This window comes from Lycium ferocissimum, chromosome 2 (genome assembly GCF_029784015.1).
Source record: "Lycium ferocissimum isolate CSIRO_LF1 chromosome 2, AGI_CSIRO_Lferr_CH_V1, whole genome shotgun sequence".
NCBI classification, from domain to species: domain Eukaryota; kingdom Viridiplantae; phylum Streptophyta; class Magnoliopsida; order Solanales; family Solanaceae; genus Lycium; species Lycium ferocissimum.
Genome location: NC_081343.1, coordinates 60,009,204 through 60,037,087, shown reverse-complemented (window position 1 = coordinate 60,037,087; position 27,884 = coordinate 60,009,204). Strand labels below are relative to the sequence as shown.

At 33.8% G+C, this 27,884-nt stretch overlaps 2 protein-coding genes and 1 long non-coding RNA gene across 3 annotated transcripts in view; 2 read left to right on the top strand and 1 right to left on the bottom strand.

The window, feature by feature from the left end:
- Positions 1 to 13,976, top strand: part of LOC132046453 (uncharacterized) — a 41,476-nt gene extending 27,500 nt beyond the window's left edge. The window contains exons 2-3 of the long non-coding RNA XR_009412703.1: positions 11,967 to 12,247; positions 13,843 to 13,976. This is a non-coding gene — a long non-coding RNA (uncharacterized LOC132046453). The remainder of the gene's footprint in view (positions 1 to 11,966; positions 12,248 to 13,842) is intronic.
- LOC132048273 (protein WUSCHEL) lies at positions 2,209 to 4,662 on the top strand. Its single transcript, XM_059439178.1, has 3 exons — positions 2,209 to 2,746; positions 2,948 to 3,045; positions 3,597 to 4,662. Exons 1-3 carry the CDS (start codon positions 2,311 to 2,313, stop codon positions 3,945 to 3,947), a joined length of 885 nt encoding a protein of 294 aa, XP_059295161.1. The 5' UTR covers positions 2,209 to 2,310; the 3' UTR covers positions 3,948 to 4,662.
- On the bottom strand, positions 13,657 to 20,191 carry LOC132046452 (protein ANTHESIS POMOTING FACTOR 1). The gene is made up of 11 exons (XM_059437081.1): positions 20,021 to 20,191; positions 19,849 to 19,940; positions 18,468 to 18,568; positions 17,752 to 17,852; positions 17,576 to 17,657; positions 17,409 to 17,508; positions 17,213 to 17,326; positions 16,970 to 17,107; positions 16,786 to 16,870; positions 14,783 to 14,832; positions 13,657 to 14,138 (listed from the first exon to the last, which is right to left on the bottom strand). Exons 1-11 carry the CDS (start codon positions 20,025 to 20,027, stop codon positions 13,995 to 13,997), a joined length of 1,014 nt encoding a protein of 337 aa, XP_059293064.1. The 5' UTR covers positions 20,028 to 20,191; the 3' UTR covers positions 13,657 to 13,994.
- Between the last annotated feature and the right edge of the window lie 7,693 nt (positions 20,192 to 27,884).

Genomic DNA, 27,884 nt, shown 5'->3' with positions numbered 1-27,884 from the left:
TGATAGCTACTTCGGAAATAAATTATTCATGTATAAAATTAGTACGACATTTGGTTTGCAATTTAGAAACCCGCATAACTAATACATGTATAAGTTATGAGGGAATCTATATATTATTTTATGCGGGGTAGAGGACGGAATAATTAATACATGGATAAGAAGTTGAAAAGACAATATTAACCTTATCATATCCTACTTAAATACTTTCCTTTTCTAAACCATATTTTTATATAATTTTTTAATATAATGTTTACTATAATATTTTAATATTTTTTTAAATAAATAATATTTTAATTTTAATTTTAAGAAGTATATAATATTTATTAACTTTTAATATAACAAACCAACGTCCAAAGAAATAATTTATGCATAACTAGCATAACTAATACCTGAATTACTAATACCTTCGTAACTAATACCTGTATTACTAATACCTGCATAACTAATATATGCATTACTAATATCTGAATAATCCTAACCAGCTACCAAACCACCCTAAATGTTGTGGCAATTAATATTGGGTAGCGTGCTCTACTGTTCCATAGCTGCAGATTATGAATTATGTAGATGTGATATATGCCATGGCTTTCAATGTCCGGTCTTTCTTTCTGCCATCACTTCTAATTCCATTCTCTTTCCACCCCATTCACCTTCTCGCTCTCTCTCTCTCTCTCTTCACTACTACCTTTGTACTTGTTCTTTCCCTAAAAAGTTCATCAATACATACTGTGGCTGGTATTTTCGTGTGTATACTTTTCGTAACCTATTTATTATCCCAATTGAATATATTAGGCGACGAATGATGATATATATTCAGTGTTAAAAAAATGTAATGATGCACGTCAATATGAATATACTTGCATGGTCCTATCCAAATTAATTAGAGAAAGAAAACCCACAAAGCTCGGTTTGAAAATTTGGTAAGACTCATAATTAAGAATATGATGATACTTATAAAATCGATTTACATTTTTTTTTTCTTTTTTGGTATAACAATGGTGATTGGGTTAGTTTACCCGCATCCCGTTATTTCACAGAATACGTGCTATCTTCCACCGTACATATATTGTATAATTCTATTTATCAAAGTTTAAGCAGATATAAATATATTACTCCCCTAGTATTTTGTCTCTAGTAAATATGAACTCTAGTCTCCAGTTATTTTCATCCATTTCATTTACTGAGAGGCCACACTTTTTGAGAGCAAAATTGTTTACTACGCATTGTACATTTTAGTAGCTGTTGTATAGGATTTCTTTTGGGGCAGTACGTACCGATGGGTAAATGAAGGATGGGGAAGTTAAAAAAAAAAAAAAAGAGGAAGATGCATTGTATTATATCAAAATAGAGAAGAAAAGAAAGCAAAAACTTAAAAATGGGGAAGATAATATATATATTCCAATTGCTGAAGAAGTTCACGAATGATCAGTTGGATATTTGCAAGTGCTTCAACTAGCAGAAAACTCTGACATTAATGCTACTTCTGAGAATGTGGCTTTAATAATAGCTTCCTCTCAATAGCAGCTGCATTTATATGCAAACAAGCACACATCATTTGCAAATTAGTAAACTTTTGAATCTTTGCTCTGTATTTATAAATGGGAATATTTGTTGTCCTCCTCATGCTTTTAATTGCTAGCAATCCGCATATACAAATTTACAACTTTGCCCTACTAACCTTTTTGTAAGTACTAGCTAGAGTACAAAAAATATCCTAAATTTCTGGCACAATTTAACCAGAGACAAAGAGACCATATATCTCCACATAAAGAAGAATTCCCCCAAATGAAGTCTAAAATCACAAGAACATATTATACATTCATTCATTCATTGAGAAGAAGCTCTAATACTCTCTTCTGTCTTTTCATAAAGCATACTTTTTTCTTTCCAACTTAATAATCATCATAACTTATTGTCATTGCCTTTTCATCCAAGCAAACTCCTCTGAATCCTACCTTTTTCTAGCCCCTCTTTTGTCCCATACGTTTTTTTTTTTTTTCCCCTTCTTACCCTTTGCTCTGTCGATTTCAGTCCTTCTCTCCCAGATATCCCTCTGATTTCCTCTCCTTATCACCCTCCATGTGCCCCATCCCACCCCCCATCCCCTCTCCACCCACGCCCCCTCCTCCCCACAACACTTCCAAAAAACTCTCTTTATAATTCTCTTATTCTTTCCATGTAACTCACTCTTCAGTCTTCATTCTTCACCTACCTAGCCTAATAGCCACATTCTTCACTTTTTATCTGTTTCTTTTGTCTACATCCCTTTGTTCTCTTCTTGTTGTTGTACTAGTAGTAGCTCTACCTATCATGGAACACCAACAACAACAAAACTATCTTCACCAACAACATATGACAAACAACAACATAGAAGATGGTGGCAGCAAAAACAACAACAGCAGCAGCAGCAGTTTCATGTGCAGGCAAAGCAGTACTAGGTGGACACCTACAAGTGACCAGATAAGAATATTGAAGGATCTTTACTACAACAATGGAGTTAGGTCACCAACTGCTGAGCAGATTCAGAGGATCTCTGCTAAGTTGAGACAGTACGGAAAGATTGAAGGCAAGAATGTGTTTTATTGGTTTCAGAACCATAAAGCTCGTGAAAGGCAAAAGAAGAGGCTCATTGCTGCTGCCTCTGCCACTGATATCAATAATAATAATAATATCCCCATGCAAATGAGACCTGTTTGGAGATCTACTGCTGATGACCACAAGTATAACAACACTACTACTCATCCAGGTACATAATTTATTGGTCATCAACATATTGTCAAAAAAAAAAAAAAAAAAAGATTCTCACTTTTAGCATTATGATGAAGATTCACTCTCTCTGTGTTGGAAAATAAAACATACTACTTGGTATAACATGTTAAAAGACATGTATATAAGTTAAAGTCTTTGTAATATTGTGGATGATTCTAAGGGCATGTTTCATAAGCAGGTGTTCACTGTCCATCAGCTTCTTCTCATGGTGTACTAGCAGTTGGGCAGAATGGCAACTATGGTTATGGAACTTTGGCTATGGAGAAGAGCTTTAGGGTAAGTTTGGTGCTTATCAATAACTTAATCAGGAAAATAATTAACACCCCACCCCCCACCCCAAAAGAAACCCCTTTAAACTAGTTTCAAGCTATGATGACAATCCACCAATGTTGGTGTAAATATTCTTTGTTGTTTATATTTACTCTTTTTTTCACCATGTTTCGTTCTTGTACACATGAAATGGAGAAAAAAATATAAGGACATAGCTAGCCCCATAATCAAGACAACATTTTTCCCAGACTTGCCGGTTAATCCTCTATAAAAAAAATTAAATACCCTTTTCTCTACTTCCTCTTTTCACCTTAAACCAACTCTAATAACACAAATGAAAAACATATTTCAAGTTTGGAGTAATACTTTCTTTTGGACACAAAAAAAACTAAAAGGAACAATTTTTTCGGATGTTCCACAATTCTGAGCTTATCATATGCAAAAAAAAAATTCCTATTCTACCTCCTTGAGTATTAAATTAGTAACTTTTAAACTAGTAAAAACAAGATCTTGGACTAGAATTCAAAATTTCTAATTGTTCTTCATGGTTCAAACAGGACTGTTCAATATCACCAGACGGATCAATGAGTCATCAAAATTTTACATGGGTTGGGGTTGATCCGTACATGACATCTTGTCCAGCAGCTTACCCTTTTCTTGAAAAGAAACATTATGAAGAAACCCTAGATGATGAGGAACAACTGAAGCAAGAAGAAGAAAATTACCAAAGAGCCTCTGCTTTAGAAACACTGCCACTATTTCCCATGCATGAAGAGAACATGATCTCTAGTTTCTGTAGCAGCTACACAGAATGCTACCACCGTACTTCAGATGATCATCACAATAACTTGGCTGCTCTTGAACTCAGTCTCAACTCGTTCATTGGCACACCTTCTAATTTCCCCTAAATTTAGGATCGGTATTTGGTTTCTTTAATTTAGTCTTATGTTAGCACTAGCACTAATTTGGTGTGCCTAGCTATGGACCATATGGTAATGTTAATTAGTAGTATTAATCTTAGTTGGTACTTACTTTGTACTAATGTTGTTAATTAAAGTACGGAAAGTTTATTATGTGATTCGAAGTTCTCGGCACCAACTTGCAATTTTATGAGTTTTTGCTGTTACTATGGATGGAGGAATTTTAGTTTTGAGTTAGTACTTGCAGACAGTACGAAGGCAATACTGTACTGTTTGTACCTACACCTACGGCAATATAGGACAAACATGCCATGGGTTTCTAGCCTTTATGGTACCCTCATATTCTAAGCCTAAACATTAATTGAGACTGTGAATTCAAGATGATCAGTAATGGAAGAATTTAATTTTTGTGCACTCGATCACAATGTAATTTTTTTTTTTTTTTTGCACCATCAAATAAAAGTAGTAACTTATAACATCAGGTAATTGTTTATGTTAAGCTTAATGTGTATGTTAAGCTTAATGTGAACCCAGGAAATAAAGTAAATAACCTGTCATAGCATCTTAAATTAAAACACCAGTTGAGTTTAAATTATCTACATGGTTGGTGTAAAGCAAATTACACTATCAGGCCATCCAGAGAATATTTATAGCCTACAGTAAATATTCTTCAAATGTGAGATTTATAATCTTGGAAACAAGACATATTACATGCTATAATTAAGGTTTGGGAAACGATACCCTCTCACATATTGAATGGGAGCGATAACCCCCCTATCCAATATTTTCCGATGAGAATAAATAATTAATTTCAAAAAAATAATAAAAAGTCACTAAACTAGCCATTGAAACGAGATTTAATCTTTGTTAAATCTTACTTATATTTTTCTCTATATATCCAAGTTTTGAATCTTTCGTCTATATATATATTAACAATTAAAATTAAAACACAAAATTTGGTGGACTGGAAACCAAAGAGAAGATAATTCAATTGCTTATGTAAAATAGTGCTAAGTAGTAATTATTAAATTTATTAATATATCTTACGACAAGTAACAAGAGAAAGTTTCTATTTATATTTTGGACGAATTCAAAATCACGACTAAAATCATATATGATATTATTTTGATTAAACGTAAGATACTAAATGAAAAAGAAAATAATTAAAATATCATAGTAAGAAAAACAAAAATAACCACCAGTAATATCTGATAGCGATCTAGGAACCTCCCCCCTCTCTTTTAGTCGATGTACAACATCCCAACTTTTTGGACATACCATAGGCAGATTTTCGACATGGACCCGGTGAAACTGAATTCTCCGTGAAGATGCGGAGTACCAACGGCTAGACGGTAAGAAATGAGAAAAGGGTTAGAGAAATTCATTATGTATTAAATCTAAAGATTAAATCAAATAATATTTAAAAATATTTAATTTGTTTCCTTTAATTTCACAGAAATATCGTTAATTTGAGTATATTATATTGAAAATTAGATGATACTTGACATTTTGTTATGATACAATGCACTCAAACAAGCGACATCACAATGTAACATATATTAGTGTCTTGTAATATCATCCGCTCGCGGGGGTACTAATACTAGGCTGTATTTAGATTATTGAATAATTAAGATCTTGGCCCTCTAGTCCCCCAAACCAAAAAAAAATAAATAAAAATAATAATAATAATAATAATAATAATAATAATAATAATAATAATGAAGGAAATATAGCTTGAAATTTATTAATAGAATTTTTCAAGCAGTTGTTATTCATTATTTTCAGAAGAATAGGTGAATGGGACAATAACAAGAGTTATATATTGTATTTAATTCTAGAAAGAAAAAGAAAAAAAGATCTTTATTAAAAATAAAAGATCCTCACCGAAAATTATTGGATAGGGGGGTTATCATTCCCATTCAATATGTGAGGGGGGTATCTTTTCTCAACCTTTAAATGTTAGGGGGGTAAAGTGGGATTTACTCTAACAAATAATAGTATAAAATTTCGATACACAAACGATCTATATGACTCAAAATTCATACAAAACGTAAAAAATCTTTATATTATCCGGATATAAAAGCTAAACTCATACGCGCTCAAGCCAGGCCACGAACACTGGGTTGTGTTTAAAAATTAATAGTAATAAATTATTGCTGAACTGCTGAATACCTTTTGCTATTAATCTTTGCAGCATTGCTGATTTTGTTTCTTAATTTCTCCTCAATCTCTTTTCACTTGTATCAGCTTTTTCTTGTTAATTATGGTAGCCCATGGAGGGAAATGTTAATATATACTATTCTAATCCCTAGGTACTTAACAATTACCCTAATTACTGTTAGTATCAAGTAGCTGATTTCACCAAATTGGATTTGGTCATCCATAATTTTAAGGAGGAAGAGGAGAATAGGACAGAATGAATCTAACTTGAAGAAAATCTCGGAGAAGAAATTTTTATGATAGCGGATAATTAAATCACTCAATATCATAAGAAGCAATATATGTGCAACTATTGGTTATCGCATATACCATACGGAGCATAACTTATAGAATTGTCTTATTTAGTCTACATATTTGTTGCTCTTAGAATTTGGTCAACAAAGTGTCTATATCATTGAAGTAATCATCTTATGCGTGCCTTGAATATGTCTGTTTTACATCTCTCTCATATGGAATACCAGATTGTGGTATTCTTTTCTGAAATGACTTTTGGTATTTTTATTGTTATAGTAGTAGTCAATAATCTATAGTAGGGTTTTGATGTTGGCCTTGGCTGGATGACCATTGACCATTTTACTTAAAAGTGAATTCTCCTTCCCCTTTTAACTAATGGAAAAAGAGTTTAAGTACGCATTGACGATAAAAAAAAAATGTATTTATATTGATTCGGTAACTACAAGTAGATTCTTTGTTGTTTATTAATTAGTACCCCGTAAAAATGGTACATAACTTGCTATACAACAAATTAAAATTCACTATTAGTATAAAAAATCTTTACACTGCCAATGTGTATAACTTAAATCCATGGGGAAAAATATTATACTAAGAAAGAAAAATAAAGAGGTAAACAAGCACAAACTACGTTAGAAAGGAATTAGGATTGTGTTTAAAATGGACGTTCACGAGACTTTGAAATGACGTTTCCAAACTTTAGGTTACCAATAGTTGCCTTGCCTTTCCCTTTCCTAGAAGATTTTGCAACATGCCATGATGTTTACTAATCGAACAAATCGTACTACTTTATCATTTCATTTGGTTTCATTTTATATGACATATTTTACATTCTATAAAGATAAAACACATTTTCTATATTTAAAACTTCATATTATCTTGTCTTTAACTTAAAGAATTGCGTTACAAGATGTAATAAGGAGCACTATAAGGGATCATTTGGTTTGAAGTACAAGAAAATTATTTCTCCGTATATAATTGTGAATATTATACTTATACAAAATTTAGTTTGAAATACAACAAAATTATTTCTCCGTATATAATTGTGATATATTATACTTGTACAGCATTTGGTTGTTATTAGATAAAAGCTGCATGACAATTAACATATAGTCTCTGAAATTTAATATTGAGAACAAAAAAGAAGCACACGTCCTCCCATACACACTGCGTGAATAAGGCGCGAGAGGCTAGCTATCAATTTAGTATTCTCGTTGTTTTTCGTGCTAGGGTCACCCAGCATTCACGTGAACACGTGCCAGGAATAGGATGAAGATGTATAGAGGGGGACGAAGCACCCAACTACGCCCCTCCCCATTGGTTAAACAAGTTTGCGTTTTGATTTGTAGGTTTCAACAATGATTTTTTCGCATGTTCACCCATGGAAACCTAGTTACGAATCTCCTTCCTCTAAAATAAGGTACAGTGGATTTGTCACGACATTGCAGACAGCGAATCGTGCACGTCGTCGCATCCGAACAGTTCACGGGCCATCAATTGGTAGGAACGGACAGTGTGGATGAAGGGCAAGATGTAATCAACACGAGCTGATGACTCATGCTTATTAGGAATTCCTCGTTAAAGACCAATAATTACAATGACCTACCGCTATCGTGATGAAATCCCAAAGATTATCTGAGCCTATCGGAATAGTTAAACAGTCGGTGTAGCGGGTGTACAACCTTGAACATCTAAGAGCATCACAGACATGTTGTTGCATCAAAACTTCCATGACCAGGCCGTTTATCTTATTCATAACAATACGCATTAAATCTGCTAAATAGAATATGGATAAGAGTATCTAAAAACAAATACTCCCTCCGTCTCATAATAAATGTCACTTTAGCTAAAGAAATTTGTCCCATAGTAAGTGTCATCTTAGTAAATCAAGACATAATTGACTAGCTTTTTCTAACTCTATCCTTAAACAGAAACTGATAAATTAAAAGTAACATCTAAATGATGATTGGAAAAACTATATAGTAACTTGGTATTGTTGGATTCCCAATGTCAAAAGGATCACTACTTGTGCATGCTCTAATTAAGAGAAAAAAGTAATTTGTTTTTATTATATAGAGGCAATTTAGTAAACTTCAGATTGCATTATTGATTTTTTTAATATGCGTATTTTTAGCTAAGATGGCACTGATTATGGGACGAAGTAAGTATGTTCTTTTATCAAGCAGTTCAAACAGAGTAACTACTTATACCATTAACATTACATGATTATAATTTATCACATAATAACTTTTATATTATTATTCATTGATTTTGTGCCAAACAGCAAGAGAATTTTATTTTTTATTTTTTGGTTCGACCACAGACAAGGGCGGGCGCGTGGAAGCAGTGATCTCCAAGGATTTTTACAGGCGACAGTAGGCCTGTGCACAAATCGGTTCAATCCGAATTTTCGAATCGATTCAAAACAATTTGGATAATTCAATTTGGATAATATAATTCAATTTCGATTTACAAATGCAATTGTAAAGTATTACGGTTTAACGGTTCGGATACGGTTGGCTTCAATTATCAACCGAATCGATCCGAACAAACCGAATTTATATGCCACTAGTGACTAATACGCTAATAGTCTAACTATATATACGCAAAATACTTAATAGTGAAGTAATATTTATTTAACTTCAGAAGTGGTACAAATGAATGTCTGCTTGCACACCTTGCACTGAATATTCATGGCCTTCTTGTTGGCCTCAAGCTGACTTCCCTTTTGGCCTTTCAACTTTTTAGCATTCTTCTCACGAGCCATCTTTGCCTTTTGGCCATTGCCTCCACCTATGGCTTTGTTTGTTCTTTGATCTTAGCGTGTACAAATTAGATTTTTTTTTTTTTTTTTTTTTAGGATGGAAACTGAGTTATTATGCTTGTTTGCTTGCAAATTACAAGATGTTGGATTATTAATTTAGTATATGTAATGTGGTGTTGGCGGATTTGTATGCTTGCACAAGTTGTCAAGCTCTTATTTTGCTATTTATATGCTATTATGCTTGCAAGTTTATGATTTTTTCTTGATTAATGTCTTGGTTATAAGGCTGCAAATTTAGGATCTCATTTTTTTTGTTATGTTTACTCTAAAATTGAAATGAAATAGTTACTTGTTTAAATTTCGAATAAACAGAGCAAATTGATTTGTGTAATCGAACCGAAATAATAAAAATGAATCGAATTGAACCTAGAATGGATCGAGTTTGGTTGAGAATTTTATAAAGCCGAAATTCGAAATTTTAACGCGATGATAGCCAAAATCTAACCCCGATTCGTGCACAAGCCTAGGCGACAGACATACCAATGGGGTCCCCCACCCTGGGGCGGTGCCTAGCTCTGAAATCCTAAGTGCTAATGAGGCTATAGAGTAAAAAGGCTGTCAGTGACAGTGAGTGAATTAGTCAGGGCTGGCTTCTTGATATCCAATCTCATCCAATCCAAATAGTACACTTTATAAAAGATTTTCCAATGATCATGATTTAATAAGACTGCTCTTTTTTATCGTGAACTGCAATGGCAAAATGATGAGCTGTTAGAAAATTTGTGATTTTGAGTGACTCCCTGGTCCTGCCCCCAATATAATGCGGCCGTTATTTTGGAGCAGAAAGAAAAATATAGAGTGACTAGTAGTATATTTTTTGAGGTTTGAACCCCCTAGTAGTATATTTTTTTCATCGTAAATATCATCAGAAAATTCTTGGCCTGTCTCTTCATACACACATGCTCCTTTTCACTCTCTAATAGCTCTGTGTTTTCCAATGCCAGCAGGCTCCACAGCTATTCTTCCCTTTATTTTCTATAGGAAATAGTTTATGGGAAAAAGAAAATTCAATTGGAGTGTGACTACTGAAATTCGAAATGCTGCAGTACCATACAATAAAGGGTAATCTGAATTATATATCCCCTTGACAACTGAGCCGATAACGTATGATCGGATAATGCAAGTGTTCTGCTCTACATTACGTATGTAAAGGCAAAGTCCTTTATTCCCCTAGAAACTGATCTTGTACAATATCTATAATTTGATATATCCCTTCTAACAGTGAAGTCTTCCTTTCAGAGGTAAATAGGATCAGGCAATAAAGTTTACCACTTAAAAATGCAAAGGCAATGTCTAAAGTTTGATCTGTTAAAAGAATAGATAAATAATTGCGATCTCTCAACAAGAAACTGAATTTTGGATCCTAGCTATTTAGTGGCCTACGCCATTCGGAAGAACCCATCAAGTTCTCAGATCATACTTGTGAAGAAAAAAAAAATTATTTCATTTTCTACTAACTTCATATAACTTGAATCTGTCTTTTACCGCTTAAATATTTCCTTCCAGTTGCATTAAAAGAAAAATATCCTCCCACGTTTTTTATCTCTATCTACTCTATTACTCTAACCTTGGTTTATATATCTTTTATTTTCTTTTTTTATTTTAGCAATTAGATGAAATTACCCACAAACTCAATCCCACGCAAGCAGCCCTGGTCCGACCCGAAAAATGGAGATAATTATGACAGGTAAAGAAACTGAGTCTTGAAGAAGCAAGTCACCAGACTCGAAAGAAAAACAGACAAAGCTATCTAACTGACATGTGGGCCACTGACGTCGATGGTCCAGGCCAGTTACGGTGATGGGCACACATAACACTTCATTCACATTGTAGTGAATTTTCTTCCATCTCCCTTGGCCCCCACTGCCTTCAAAAGCTTTTTTTCTCACTCAATAATTATGAAGCCAGTCCCAATCACAAAGATTTTGGTGGGATGCTTTCCCATATATGGTTTGACAAATTTTTCATGCTTTACGGGTTTTGATGACCCTCATTCCCTTTGGAGCACTGTCCTCTTGAACTTCTACTGAGCATGTGTTTGGAGAAAATTATGGACAATGCTTCTATTCCTAGTTCATGGATACTTGGAGATTTAGTTGTGGATCCAGTATGATCTTTAGAACTTTTTGAATCCACTTGTACGTAATGTCCTTTACAAGTAAGATGAGGCAAGAACCAGCATCAGTTTTCACTTGCTAACATACTTGTAATTTGGCCAGATTTCAGTTTCGTTCACTTATTGTTTCAATTTCACCTCTGCTATGCTTCATCAAGTATGGAGCTACCAACTCTAAGCCAATCAATAACCGTCTTGACATAATTCAAACTCACTAACATGGTCGGTCAATTTCCACACAAAGAAATTGACCTAACAAGAAGTATTCATCCGAAGAAATCAGCATTACGACATACTCCAAACAAAAAAGAATCACGGACCATAAAAACTAACTTTGATAAACTTCTCCTATGTTATAGCCAACTGAAATGTAAGTGAACAAAGCTATTGAAACTCACAATAGAGCAGGAAACAGTAAAACTCAAGTATAGGCACGGAACATCAGGAAAATAATTGAGTCAGATAAAGTATTTTACAAGAAGCAAATATCGAAATACCATCTGATTTATCTACAGCACTACACCTGCTATCAATAATATCAAGTTCCTCTTTTCTTTTCCTTTATCTAGAAATGGTAGAGGATAGTCAGCTAAAGACATCGGCAGTACAGCATCAGAACATCTCTGCAGGTGCTGCGTGCATATCCAGACACAGCAGGATGAATCGAGACTTACTAGGAGGCGGAGCACCCAAAAGTGCAATCTCATTAATCATATGAGAGCACTCAAAAGTGTTAAAAGTTCCATTCGTGACAAAACACTATGTGATCTTCAAACAATCAAACAAAGTTTCATGATAAATCATTAAATAATAAGACTATACCACCATAGTTCTCAGCTTGACCAATCCTTCCACCTCCCAACTACTGATTTTTCTTGTAGCCGACACTGCAATTATGTTAGACAGAACATCAATACAGTGCAGAACAGCAGAAGTCAATGATATCAACTAGGATATATTTTCGACGAGCTATTTTCATATTTATACTATTACAGAACCATTACACTATGCAGCATTCATAAGGGGACTTTTATTCTCTAAGTTGCATCATTCGGCAAAAAAGGGAGGTATCTTTATCTTTCACGAGCCTGCCTCGGCGAGAGAAAGATAAGGGTGAGCTTTCAACGAACTATTGTCATTATGGTACTATGATAGACCCAGGGCATTATGCAGCATTCACAAGCGGACTTGTAAGCAAAAGAAAGGAAGAAAATGCAGACGTTAGCTCTCTGACATTTCAACTACTGCAGTGCTTGTTAATGTTCTAAACACATAATATCTTGCCAGTTCCTGAACTAATTGCACATAGAATTCCTTATTGGATGACGGTGCTGCCCAGTTTAGCTTGTATGTACCTCGATATTCCACCGGTTAATTCTGCACAGTGCCCACCAATACTTTACGTCGATATTCCACCAGTTAGCTCTGCCCAGTGCCCACCAAGACTTAGGCAGATGTAAGAAAATCACCTAGTGTTTTTTGCCTCTGCTGCGATTTGAAACTGAGACCTTATGACTCTTCTCCCACTTCATTGATCACTAGGTTACAACCTTGGATAATAGCACATACATATATTATAGCTACGTGCTTAAGAACAAACTACCAAAAGCTGTCCTACCTTCTATGGAATCTAGACTCCCCAATTTGCTTTATAAACTACAGATTTCAATGACATAGGCTTGGCTTGCTTAGATGAGCCAAGGGTTCTACCCTTATCCAGATAAAGTAAACATGATCAGGCTAAAGTATTGCTCAAACTCAAGAACTTATCTGAAACACCTAAAGACTTTACCATTTGCCCTGTCAGGCCAATAACTGGGGCAAGTGTTCTTAAAAGATTTCATTTTCTTTCGCCAGTTCTAACAACCATTTATTCTCTACCTCACACAAGGTAGGGGTAAGGTCTGTGTACACTCTACCCTCCCAAAACCCACTTGTGGGACGACACTGGTATGATGTTGTTGTATTATACAACCATTTCATTCAGCAACTATGGACATCAAAATATCCGTATAGGCTGCAATAGCACGTTTCAGAGAATGATGGGGTTAGAAAAGAGATAGAGAGAGGGATCCTGACAAAAATAGATCACCACAATGATGAACTTATGACAACTACTTAGAGCAGAGGTATCATCCATAATTGTCACCAATATATAGCACTGAACAATTTCTTGTCAGCAAGTTGGTTCATATTTTGGAGGTATGGTTATGGCTCAAAGCATTTCGCATATATTTTCAGAGCACCACCTAATGCTATAAACACAACTGAGAGAGCAAAACCTGTCAACTCCACGCCACTGTAAAGAAGACCAAAATAGAGGATTGGATGATCAGACGTCTTTAAGCAGTAAGAATCAGGGGCATCACTACATGGCAGTGTCTCAACATAAAACAATTGACAGCGTGCAACAACTAACTTGTGGAAAACTACACGTAGAAAAGAAATTTTGAGCTCCACATAAAAGAACATTTGAGTACCTGATCGTCCAGTGTTCTACTTCAGAAAGCACTCTGAGGAGCATGCATTATGATCTGTCAAAACCTTAACATCATGCAGACAATGCGCAGGAGGCACAATCCAACGGGTTTTGGTGGCCTTGTTCTATCACTTCCCAACTCATGGACAACAGAATGAAACTCCTCTAGTTTCTTCCCACAAAAGATGCCAGTTTTGACAAGTCTGGGATCCAAAATGAGAGCTCAGAAGAGCCGGTCACAAACATTAAGCTTCCTGGAGCCCACTTGATCATAGGTGGTTCAGTATCTGTACTCATCCAACTGGCTACCTAAGAGATGCAAATAGAAGAATTAGATTAGTCAATACAAGCAAAATTAATGAACATACGAAGATCTCTTCTAACTAAGACTCTTCACTGCTTCTGTATGGAAGCAACTGCTTGAAATCTTTTTTTATTTTTCCAATTCTAAATTTAAGTGATGCATTCACCCTTTCACTATTAGCTATGAATCTCCACTTATTTTCACATCATGTTTGCTCTCTCAAGCTATTTATAACTGATAATTAACAAGTGATTCAACTTTAAAATTTATTCTAACAACATATTGGTCATCCCATTCTCGCAAATGTGGCATGATACCAAGAGAAGTGAACTTACTAATTGTAAACAGGAAACACAAACAGGCAAGAGAAGCAATAGAGAAGTGAGGGGGTGAGGAAAGGAGGCAGTGCTCGACTGATCCAAAAACTAGCAAAAATAAAAAACTGGTCCATAAGCATTCTATTTCCTTCTCAATTCCTTTTCTTAGTTACAATTAAAGTTTCCTGCCAGAGAATACCACCATTAACCTCCTCTAAGATTACTGATCGTGAGTCTCCCTCAGAAATAATTAAATTATAGGTGGCTATACACTTCTTATCGCATGCAAATATAAATCTTTCGATAGTAGCAGAACAAGGTTATGTTCATACTTCTTTGCCACTCCGGACACTCCAAGCATAGACACTACCATCACCTGATCCTGCAAAATAATTCAAAGCAACATGTTATATTTTGAATTTTACCTTCTCTTTCTTTTGGGAGATAAATGGCATAAACAAATAAATTTGCTTGAAAAAAACAACTCTATAATTATAAAACTCTTAACATGACCTCATTTCATTAGGATATGCATCTGCGGATAAAGTAAAGAAAAACAAAATGAGTCTAATTGGCTATAGACAAACTGGCCTTATTCATCTAAAGCATTTATAGGACAAAAGAATCTGACATCCACATACCCTTCTGTGTTTGGATTCTGCCCTAACTCATTGGTGTAGGATTAAGCAGCTTCACGAGTTCACAGGTTATAATATATGAAGTGATTCTTGCTGTTAGAGCCCGTTTGGATTGGCTTATAGCTTAAAGCTGTTTGCAGCTTATAAGCTGAAAAAAATAAGTTGGGGTAGTCCAACTTATTTTTTTTGGCTTATAAGCTGTTTTCAGCATAAGCTGCTTTAGATAAACTAGTTAATATTATTTTTTTGAGCTTATTTTAAGCACAAAATGACTTTAAGCTGGCCAGCCAAACACTCAAAAAAGCTGAAAACAGCTTATAAGCCAACTTATAAGCCAATCCAAACGGGCTCTTAGACTACTTACCCAACCAAAAGACAAGTTGCTAACTAAAGCAATAAATGAATAAGCTTCCTTCTTGAATAAGCTTCCTTCTTTCTCCTCCTTCCTATCATAAGTTGAATGAAGTTCTTCTAGAAAAATTTAACTAATTTCCTAGTTGAGGCTTAAGATCATCTCAGACTAACTACTGCGCACAAAATTTTCGTTATTTTTAGTGCACCACTTCGATTAGGGGTACTTTCTGTGAATGTGCTTGTGAAGAGACTCACTAATGTACTAACATAGTTCAAAAGATACAAGATAAAGGTGATCTTAATTTAATGCAGGAAAAGAGGAGGAAATTTTAAGCAAATTATATGCTCTGCCGGTAAGAACTCATTACATGCAAGTCAACGAGCATTCACAGTTTTGTCAATCAATCAACTAAGCCTCAATCACAAATCTGTTGGCGTATGCTACACTTATCCCTCCCAATAGTTTTATCACCTATATGGATCCTTTGTTTTTGTTATATTCTGCTCTTAGCTAAATTTGAAGTGGTTCTCAGAGATTGTAGGTCTTTTGAGACAATTACCTTTCATGTGACTTTAGGTCTACCAAATGTACTTTTATCAACTTCAATCATCACATTGTTACGCTTAGGACTACTGCATTTGAGGTCTACATATACTATACTTGAGGTCTATGGAGAACATGACAACCATTTTAAGTTATTTTTTCTCATTATATCCTGTGCGTGCTACGTGCTCCCTCTGTTGAATAAGATCACTCCTAACATTATCCATCTTTCATGAAAAATGTTGAATTATGCGTCCATCTCATCAAAAAAATTAAACTGTTAGAGAGGGGATACTTCTATTTATATATTTTAGGCATGCAACACATCATTCTTTTTCTTTGGTCAAACATTCAGGAAAAAAATTCTTAATGATTGGCAATGAGACTTGAACACAAAACCTCTTTCTGCTCTTGTCCATGGTGGCTTACGGGACAATCTCATCTAAAAGCTTAAACTATTGGAAAGAGGACACTTATATTTATTATTTTATTAAGTCTGCAACACACAATGTTAACTCTTATTATAGGAGATCTCCAGATATCAACCAAGCAGTCAGTCAAATTCAAGCAATATTCTCCATTTACGCAACCCCAGCCATGCGGACCCACCACTTACAAACAGAACCTCACCCAATAGAAGCAAAGCTTATTATCAGGACCCAACACTAGTACACAAAATTGCATTCCGGCTAATAGAAGAATGGCCAATACACCAAATATTTGGAAAGTTCAAAAAGGACAAGCCAGAGAAGTGTTAGATTACGAGAGCCCAGCATGAATATCATGACGAATCTATTACCTGATATAACAAACATTCCTTCTGGACTGAAAGATGCCTCCAGCGTTGAACTACTTGGAACAGGCTGTACATTATACGTTGATAACTGCACGAAGTATCAGAGTAAATGCACAGCCTATTTAGTCACAACACTATTGAACAAAAATCCAAATGCTTTTGGAACTTAAGGATGGAAACAACTCACAAGTGTGCCACGGAACGAATCAAGCACATGAATATGCCCGTCCATAGTTGTCAAAAGCACAAGTCTCCCATCATTACTGAACTTAACGGTGTTAGCATCAGATACATCTCCACCAACAGAGAAAATTTCAAAAGGTCCCTTCAAAGAGTTAACTTTCGACAAATTAATGAAAGCTAAAGATGCAATGGACAAATATTATGCATATCAAACCAGTAATTCAATTTCATGTATCAAATGCAAAACCTTCTCATAATAGCGTGCGTCAAACATCCTTATATATCCTCCAAAGGCAATAGCAAATACAAGGCCTTGCTCATCATAAGCAGTAGCTGGTCTTGCTTGCACTCGAAGAAGGCCCTAAGAACAGTAAACTTATCCATTAATCAGATAAATGAAGAAAACATTTGGTATGGATAAATAATGTCAATGAGGTCTTTACCTGGCATTTCTCAGCTCTTTGATCCCAAAGTAGAACAGTTCGATCAAGCGAGCCAGAGATGAAATACTCTTTTCTAGAGCATAAGCTAAGAGAGACGACCCTGCAAGACAAATACAGACTTCATACTGAGGATTGATATTCATTGAAAGCCAGATAAAAGTTGATACTGTTTAGCACTGTGCCTGTCACGATGACCCTTGAAATACCGCAAGTACTTGTTGTCATGCAATGAAAGAAGTCGCAGAGATTCTGAAACAGTCCATCAGACAAATTAGTAAGTCACTTGTTCTGCTTTGCAACTATTGTTCACAGGAATTTTATCATCTTAGAATAAGGTGCATACCATCCCACCCATTCTTGGATGAGTATATCACAGTCGTAGGATGAGAAGTGAAGCTAACCAGATCGACCCCGTACTTTTTGCTATTAATAGTCTTCAAACATCTGCAGCGACGGACAAATTACATAGCATCTCCAGCAACATTGGAAGAAGGAAACAGCAAGATGACATTTTAACAAAAAGAAAACATATCCAACAAAAAAGAAGACAGAAGAAGAGCATTTTGCCCAAGTTCCTAAGAGAAGCCCTTTTTTATAACAAGAAGTTCCTATGAGAAGCCACCCTAACTTATAATTATAAAATGTATAAGTTAATTTTTATGAGCCCAGCCAGTCTAACACGTGATGAATAAGAAGGCAATAAGGATCTTAGCTCATATCTGTAAATAGTAAAAAGAGGCTGACTTCAATCCCCAAACGGAAATGATTAATAGATGTGAAAGGAATTTAAATGGTTACTGGGTGCAGCATATCATTTTTTGACAACCAATACGCCATTTTATTAAAAAAATTGCTCTTTTTGGGCAGGGAAGGAATATAAAAATATATTGTAAGTTGAGATCTTGAAAGAGAAAACTTTTAACTTTTCTAACGTATCACTTATTCAGAGACTAAAAGAACTGTAGCACATCCTACCAAAAGAACCAAGGAGCAATGATACAGAAAGTATGAAAGTTTAAGCATATATGCTGCCAACAAAGCCAAAGCAAAGATGCTTACGTTGCATTTGCAACATCATATAGACGTATGGACTCATCATCACTGGCAGTCACCAGATAATTTGATGTCTTATGGAAATCCATCGAACTGATTCTACCACTCTGCATGTAGGCAAAATCTATGTCACTATTAATTGCTTAGACAGCCTAGACACTTTAGTGAAGAGGAACAGCAGCTGTTTTAGCAAACAGAATTTTCTCACTCACGGATCCAACAAACAGGAGATAATAAATTTGTAGGCAGCTGTAAATACGTCATACAGATTCTACAGATTCTAACTAGAAAAAGTTGCAAGTTGATCACACCATACCTCTTGATAGTTCATAAAACCGTTATTCTACCTCACTAGACGCAATGTATTGACCAGAATATACGTTAATTAACAAATGATCAAATGACTAAAATATTCTGTTAGGCCTCATTCTATTTGTCATATAAGAAAAAATAATCCCTGGCACAATTCTAAATTATTAGTACAACAATGATCGGTTTTCAGTATAGAACTTTGTATTACTAATACAACTCTAAATTGGTAATACAGTATTTAGTTTCTGGAATAAATTCTACGTATAGTTAACATTTACACAATTTATATGGGAACACACACGACAATCTTATATTACAATCATTGCATAACTCGTCCATGAACCAAACGACCCTCAATGTAAGAATTGAAAGGCCCTTAGAACTCTAATCAAATCGAAGCAAACATTTATGCATCTATAATGCATGCCTATGTACATTCTCTTTTTTCAGGAAATGGAGCGAGTAAGAGAAGGTTGTTGTTCACAACCAAATTCTTGAACTACTTTAACAGCCACAAATGCAAAACTTCAAATTAGAAGGCGTATACTGCTGTTATGTTTCACATATTTCTTGTTCTTAGTCTCTACTACTACTTGTTGGCTCTTCTGCTTTAGTCTTTCTTGCTATCCTGATGTTGCTTCTGCTTTACTTGAGCCGAGGGTCTATCAAAAACAGCCTCTCTACCTCCCAAGGTAGGGGTAAGGTCTGCGTACACTCTATCCTCCCCAGACCCCATTTGTGGTATACTGCTGTTATGTATTAGTACTCATCAAAATCATAAATGATGATAACACAACAGCTTTAAACTAAATAGATAAGAGGATTTTCCCAATTTAAAGGTCAAGCAGCTATTGGGCTAGGGTTGTCCTATTGGATTTAGCAGTTACATAACACATAATGCAACCACATTCTCTTTCTGGACCTAATATCATCTTTGAAGTAATCAACGAGCACCAGTATGAACAATAATACAAAGTTAGGGACACAATATTTGTTTTTCCAGCTTTTAAAATATCAGTTTGGTGTAAGCTTATGAATAGTGAAACAAAGAATTGTGCAAAGTTGCAAAACTAACGTAGTCGCGAAATGTCATGCCGACTTCCATGCTTTGTAGGATTTCTTCAGTGGTTTCTAGTGAGACCTTGTCTTCTCTCTCAGATTGTCCACCTGAGAATTAATTAGCATCGTTAACAAACAACAGAATTAACTGAAAGAGAAGTCAATTTGCTTCACAAATTCTACTGTACCTGCCATGGTGACTAGCGAGTTGTGGATTCTTTTTGATTGACGGAAGTTTACAATTGACAACTCGACCGGGGAGATGCCGGGCTTCTCTCTAGGATAACTCCCGACCCGTTAGAATTGGGCCGCTCGGACCATTTGATCTCAAATTTTATTGACCCAACTAGGGATTAAAGCAAAAATTGCGCGGAGGTCTTGAATTTTTGTCCCACAAATCGGTGGACTTTAATTTTTATCCCTACTTCTCATTTAATGAAAATTTGCGAGCTGAAGTATTTTTATTCGCTTCGTCTACGAAATTAGAGATTCGGGTTCAAATCCCAACAAAGTGAAAAAATAATAATTTCACAAGGCATGATATTGTAGCAAATTATGTCTATTCGGGGTAAAGTTATGCTTTAATTTAAGTGATTGAGTGAGTGGTCATTTATTTAGGTTAATTCCTCCTAAGTTGGGAAAAGAACACCAATACCCATTGCGCACAAATTAATTACCCTTCCATGCCCTCCTTATTTTCATACCCCCAAAATTATTTATCCTTTATACCTATTGTAGCTTTTATAGGTAATGGTCCCCTTTTTCTTATTTTCTTTTGTATTTCTCTACTTCTCATCTTCTTTTCTTCTTCTTCTTCTTCTTTTTTCTCGTTTTTTTCTTCCTTTTTGTTCATATATTTTTTCCCCCTAATCATACTAACTTTTATTTTCATTTTCACCATAATCTGATTTCATCGTTAATTCTAGCTCCTTTTTTTTCCAATCTTCTTTTCTTTTCTTTTTTTAATTTCTTCATTTCTTGTCTCTTTTTAAATTTTTATTTCTTTTTTTTCTTTTGTCTCCATAATCTAATTTCATTCACCTATTTTATTGTTTTTTGTTTATTCTTCTTTTTAATTTATGGTGATTTTCATAATCTAATTCTATTATCATTTGGCTTCTTTATTTTTTGTATATCAATAAGAAGAATAACTAATATATTATGTTTTTTTTTTCTCAAAAAATAATTTGTTCTGGCATACAGAGTATATCAAATCAGTAGCAGTTGAAGTATATTGTTGCAATATACTATGATACCAGCTTGGCGGTTCATTCCTTCAAGAAAAACACTCGGTCCTCTATGATACCGGTTTGATATATATCATATACTAATAGGATATCATATAGGACTGATTCATCCCTTCAAGAAAAAAACAACTCAATCATCTATGATACCACACGGTATATATCATATACTGAAAGGTATCATAGAAGACTGATTCATTCTTTCAAAAAATACTACTCAGTCCTCTATGATACTCAAATGGTATATCATATACTGACATGGTATCATAAGACTGATTGTTTGTTCCATTAAGAAAAATACCCAGTCCTCTATGATACCAACCTGAAATATATTATACACTGATAGGATATCATAGATGACAGATTCATTCCAACATCGCTGACCTTCTATGATCTGACACATGGTATATATACATATCGACATCGACAGTATCATGAATGACTGGCCCACATGATATATCATATACTCGCGAGATATCATAGATGACTGATTCGTTCCTTCAAAAAAAGAGCTCAATCATATATGATACCCACACAGTATATATCATATACTGACAGGGTATCACAAAGATTGATTCATTCCTTAAAAGTAAAAATAAAAATAAAAACAAAAACAAAAACACTTTTCAGTCTTCTATGATACTCACGTGGTATATATCATATACTAATAGCGTATCACACTGAACTAATTCATTCCTTAAAAAACCCATTAGTCCTCTGTGACACTAACATGATATGTATCATATTTGACATGGTTTCATAGAGGACAAGTTCATTCGTTCAACAAAAAAAAAAATTAATTTAATATTTTAGTTTTTATATCATTTTGAGCAAATTTTAATTTTGAGAAAAACTAAAAAAGGTAGGTTCATATTTAAATAAAAGTTTTGTTTTCATTTGTAAAAGAATTACTTTCATAAAAATATATTTTCTGTTAATTAAAATCTTAATAAATTAGTAACTTCAGTATTTTCTTAATTACTTCTTGTTGTAGTCTAATTATTTAGTTTTTCTATATTTTATTAGCCTAAAAATAATTAGCTAATATTCTTATCTTTAAAAAGTAGGGGTGGGCGTTCGGTTTTTTGGTTCGGTTTTTTCAAAGTTCGGTTCGGTTTTTCGGTTTCGGTTTTTTGAAAGTGGACACCGAACACCGCACCGAATTAGTTCGGTTCGGTTCGGTTTTTTGAAGTTCGGTTCGGTTCGGTTTCGGTTTTTTAATTCGGTTTTTTTAGCAATTACACATCTCTCCATTTATTTTCATTTTTCCTTCTTGATTGCTTCGAGTTACGGAGGTTTACGCTAGACTAAATGTTTGAAGGTTTAATGACTTTAGAATCCAACCATAGTGATCATCCACACATACAAGATAATATCTTCTATATACAAAATATAATGTATTATACAACGTATAATAAAATCATACGAGGTATATAAAATTTTATATAGTGTATAATTAAATTATGTGAGTTATATCTAATTTATTATAATAGGTGAAACAAATTATATGAATATTATTCTATGTATAACATTTTTATTATACTATATATAATAAAAATCAACACTCAAATTATTAGTATACTTGTATTCAATATCCTATAGTGTTAAATGAAAACTGAGATTTTATTTTTTATGGAACAATGAAAGAAGTTGAGAATAAGGAGGAAGTAGAAAAGGTAAGAAAAAAACGCTGGAAAAAAATCTTGCAGAATAAGGAGAAAGTATGAAATTGTATAAAAGCAGTTATACTATGAACAACAAATAGGTATTGGAGTTATTCACGTCTGAAGGGTTTCGTTATATATAGCAATTTGATTTACTATAAAACATTTAACTTGTCATGTAATGTTTAATAACATTTAGTTGCTAAGAGTATGTAAATATTGTAATATTATTGTCTACTTATGTTTTTTTCCCAAAAAAAAAATTGTATTCATGTAGTAAATTTTCAAAAAAAAAAAAAAAAAAAAAAAAAAAAAATCGGTTTAACCGAAAAACCGGTGAACCGGAACCGAACACCGAAATTGTTATTTAAAAAAACCCAAAACCGAACCGAAAAACCGAATTAATTCGGTTCGGTCCGGTTTTTCAGTTTTCGGTGTTTATGCCCACCCCTATTAAAAAGAAAAGAAAAAACAAATAAAAAAAGATAAAACGGAAAACAATGAAGAAAAAAAAAAATATAGCACTCCTGAGTAAAAGCTAAAGGATAAAGGCAAAGTTGTGGCTTTATCCTCACCTCACTGCATAAAGACAAAGCTTATGTTTATAATAATATAAAAAAAAAATGTGTGCATGGATATGCGGGTATTAATTTAGGTGAAAATAGGATCTCTTGCACTCTTACAATTTGAATAGAAGAAAATATTTTTTTTCCAATCTCTTATGTGTTTTTCTCCAGATTTTTTATGTGTAAAAAATGAAGATCGCTTGTAAAAAGGTCATAAAACTAAATAAAGTTTGTAAAGGACCAAAAATCCAATTCTCCCTTAGGTTTAGGGTTGAATAGGCATTCGTGTAATTAGTTTTCGAAGGGTAATTATTTTGGTGTTTATGGGTAGTTTGTGTAGCTTTAATGGGGGCAATTTGCAAGATTGCCCTTCGCTGGGAGTGACCTTTAATTTTTACCCTCAAATCATCAAATCAATGGTCTTTAATTTTTGGCCTTGGCTAAAAGCCCCTTAGTTCTGGCACTACAAGAAAAAATATAAAATTTTGTTGCCATAGATTGATTATTGTTGCAAAAAGTACTTTTGGCAACAAAAAAAATTTATTTTGTTGCATGAACTTTTCCCAACGGCTGTTATTGCAACAACTTTTTTTTTTAGTTGCCAAAAGTACTTTTTGCAACAATAATCAATACTATGGCAACAAAATTAAATTTTTTGGCAACAAAAAAACCATTTGCCAATAATAAAACTAAGTTATTGCCAAATATAAAAAAATTTTGTTGCGATTTCTATACCTTCTTGTAGTGTGGGTTCGAACTCCCCGCTCAGTCAAAAATCAAAAAAATTTCACAAGACATAAGATGGGATTCGCAGGGCATAAGTTGGACCCCAACTTCCAGCTTATGGCTAAGGCATGAGTTGGATTTCAAACTCTGCCTTAAGGAAAAAAGCGCTGGAATTTTGCAAACATCTACCTTAAGGCCTAACTTTATTTTGGGTAAAAGTTTGCCTTAAGACAAACTTATGCCTTGCGAATCCCAACTTATACCTTGCGATTTTTTTTTTTACTGAGTCTGAATTTAAACCGAGGACCTCTAGGTGTTAAGCGAAGGACAAATATTAAAGGCCACCAATTTGAGGGAGAGAAATTAAAGACCACCCCAAAAGAAGGGCAATCCGAACAAAAAAAAGGTATGAAATTAGATGTTCATAGTTTAGACACTAGACATGAATTTGAATCTTAGCCACTTACAAATATTTACATGTTTAGTAAGAGTATTTCACCGTCTTTTTAAATTAATCATCTTGTGGTTAACGTAGATTTTTAATTTTTAGTTGAATTTCAACTAATAAGATTTTATAAATATTTTTTTAAATTATTCATAGATAGAACTTAAACGCTTTACATATTTGATCAAAAGAAGAATTACATATTTATATATGTATGGTAAATTACACTTTTGTTTCGTAAGAATTGATCGTACAGATTCTTATTATTTTTTACAAGTTTAATCCACAGGAAAAGAAAGTCATGCTGGACTTCGGATGGCTTTAAAAGAAAAAGGCAAAGAAGATGGAACAAAAGGATCCCTACATTTCGCTCTGCTGTATCTTTCCATTACACAACAATTTACAATCTATGTCTCAAGACTCAAATCAAGCCTCCAACTTTTAAACACAAACCCCCCAAAAAATGGTGAAAAGAAAAAAAGAAAAAGAAAAAAAAGAAGTCCCTAATTGATACAGTAATAATAATACTAATCTTTTTCACATAACAGGCACAGGAAAGATAACCTCGGAGGAGTCACCGTCAGCGCCTTCATCATTGGTGGCAGACTTTTTAATGAACTCTATACAGTCAGCAACAGCTTCACTATGATGATGTTCATGTGAATAATAAGACCTATGTGAAGAAATAGGTGATGAATTGGATCGTTGCTCTTGTTGTGTGGTCTTGGACATAGCAGATAACATGATTAATCGGAAAACAGCTTGTCGGAATCGATCCAGCAATGATATTTGGTTACTTTTTCGGGTGCAGTTGTTGCCTCTGAGTTTTGGCATGCAAAATGGGTTCTTCATTCTTCTTGATCTTCTTCCTTTTGATTTCTCCATCAAAATGAGTTATAATGATCAAGGCTTTTTTTGGATGGTCAAAGGTTTTCTTCTTGTGTATAAAATAATATAATGTGTGGGAATCTATTAGCAAAGTTCCCAGCACATGCTGTTTATATTATAGTACGAAGAAAGATTGATGGGCTGGTATAATTTTAACTATTTGAGTTTATTTTGCGCATTTCAATTAATTTTATAGAATATCTGGTAGTTCTCACCAAAGACAAATAAAGCTTGGACATATAAGAAGAAATCATCCAAGTGTTTTTACCTTCGTTGAAAGTTGGAATCTCAATTCATTTTATTGATCACTTGGTCACATTTTTTTAGAGTCAGAGCATTTTAATTTTAAATTAAAGATGAAAAAAGAAAAGGAGAATCTTTCTTTTGTGGTTTTAAAATATTGTTAAGGCAAATATTTGAAAGTTTGGCAAATGGGCAAGTGCCGCATCATTATGAAGAAAACGATGATTGCTTAGTTTAAAAAGATGGTGTGAATATGAAATTGGGGTTAACATGATATGTTCCGTTTTTTACTTTTCCAAGACATGATTGTTCAATTAATTAGTGGCAGTACCTAATTTGCCCAATTTGCACTTTGCACTTTGCTTCACGACAAAGTTGCATAATCATTAAGGCGCAGCCACCAAGTGAAATAACTGCTCAAACTTTTATTAACTCAAAAGGCAATAATCTAAAAGATTTTTCTTCAATTTCACGATGGCACAAAATGGTAAATTTATACTAAATCAAGTAATGTAATCATGTGAATTAAAAATTCAAGCGAAAATTTATAGTATTACTTAAAAGTAGTTAAGGAAAAAATGTATATACATAAAAAAAAACACGTGTCTTGTATTTATTAGTTTAGTATCTACACTCAATTTGAATAAGTATTTACCTCACAAAATTAAATTAAAATGAAGAAAGAGATCAGTTAGAGCTTTTTAAATACATAATAATTAAGGAATCGTTACGTGGCGTGATAGACCTACAAATTCTTTTTGGAAAAGGAAGGTAGAAAGAGAAATTTTAATTTTCATAAACGTGACAAAAATCACAAAAATATTAAATGGTAGTGTATGCATTGTCACATAAAGTAGACGTTATTTCCTTCATTACTTCTATCACAAATTGAAATACTGCAATTGATACTTAGATAGTACCGTTTATTAACCTTATCAAAAGAGTATAGTTAATGTACTAACAATATTAATTAAAACATATCGAATAGATACTTATGTTTTTCAGGTCATCAACTCATGTGTAGTGTCGACACTGCTAATGAATTGTTTAATTATATTTATACTCTTACATAAAAAACGTAAATAGAACAATTTTATATGCTTATTTGTGGGCAAAAAGAACTGGTTATGAAAAATATACGAAAGGGCCACTATTAAGGCCGAAAATCTTGCTGGAAATGCTGTGAACCACATTGAAGTCAACACTCAAAAGCCACAGGCTACTCCAGAAATCTAGCAACTTAAACTTTAAATTGTGTAGAATTTATTAACGAAATGACAACTAATTAAACTACTGGTCCACTCACTCATTGACTAATTAAAATTTTCCAACTTTTTCATGGTTTTAAAATATTGAGACAAGAATGGGAGCTAATAAAATCCTTGTCTTGTGTGGAAGAGTTTCACATGTATACATGTGAGGCTAGTTAGATAGGAGAATGGTTGCAGTATTTTCTTATAAACGAAAATAAATATTCATGCCTTCACCATTACGTCCATATTCAATTCAATATAACCGACTTACCGACCATATAACACTATTCCCTTGGTTTTTGTTCCATCCCATCACTAATCGACATTCAATGTTCTTCCACCATTCTCTTACGTAAAACCAAGATGGTGACGAAATAACAAAAACAAAAAAAAATTAAGGATTAGAAAACTTTGTAATGTGTAGCTCTTGAAAAATGAGAATTTGAAAATTACACAAGATTTGTACACCAATGAACGAAAATCTTCATTTGTTTCTGAATTGGATTTCATGTCGGACTTTTACAATAATTAATTGTAGTACATGTTCTCGCAGAAAGGAGTGCTAATTTTATGGAGTAATTGTTTTGTGATTAGACCCGAGAATATATATAAAAGTGGGATAATTTTGAAGTTGCAGCTTTACTTTTGTGTTTCACTTAGAAACATTCAATGAACATGGCAAATAGTTGCTCTGAATCAAGGAAGCGTCAGTGTTTTGTGAGATCAAACAAAGATATGAGATAAAATCTTCCAGATATAATATATGTCAATTGCTCGATCAAATCATGCACGTTCAGGGTTCCCAAATATATATACACGAATTTCTAGTTCTAGCACAATGTCAAGAAATCATACACGGATATATACGATTTTCAGACCTTGCATCTCAACAACCACGAGATTATCAACTCAAAATGAAAATTTAGTATTTTTAGTTGGGTGGGTGAAATAGCATTACATCACATATTACTCCCTATTGAGTTATTGACAGTTGCATAAATTAAGAATTAACTGAAGAGAAAA

Bases quoted from the DNA above. Each gene is read 5' to 3' on its own strand.
- LOC132048273 (XM_059439178.1), top strand. From the start codon at position 2,311: ATGGAACACCAACAACAACAAAACTATCTTCACCAACAACATATGACA. The intron at 2,747-2,947 runs GTACATAATTTA...TTTCATAAGCAG, and splicing joins CAACACTACTACTCATCCAG to GTGTTCACTGTCCATCAGCT. The intron at 3,046-3,596 runs GTAAGTTTGGTG...TGGTTCAAACAG, and splicing joins CTATGGAGAAGAGCTTTAGG to GACTGTTCAATATCACCAGA.
- LOC132046452 (XM_059437081.1), bottom strand. The intron at 17,658-17,751 runs GTATGCACCTTA...GGACTGTTTCAG, and splicing joins ATCCAAGAATGGGTGGGATG to AATCTCTGCGACTTCTTTCA. The intron at 14,833-16,785 runs GTAATAGATTCG...ATTATTTTGCAG, and splicing joins AGGAATGTTTGTTATATCAG to GATCAGGTGATGGTAGTGTC.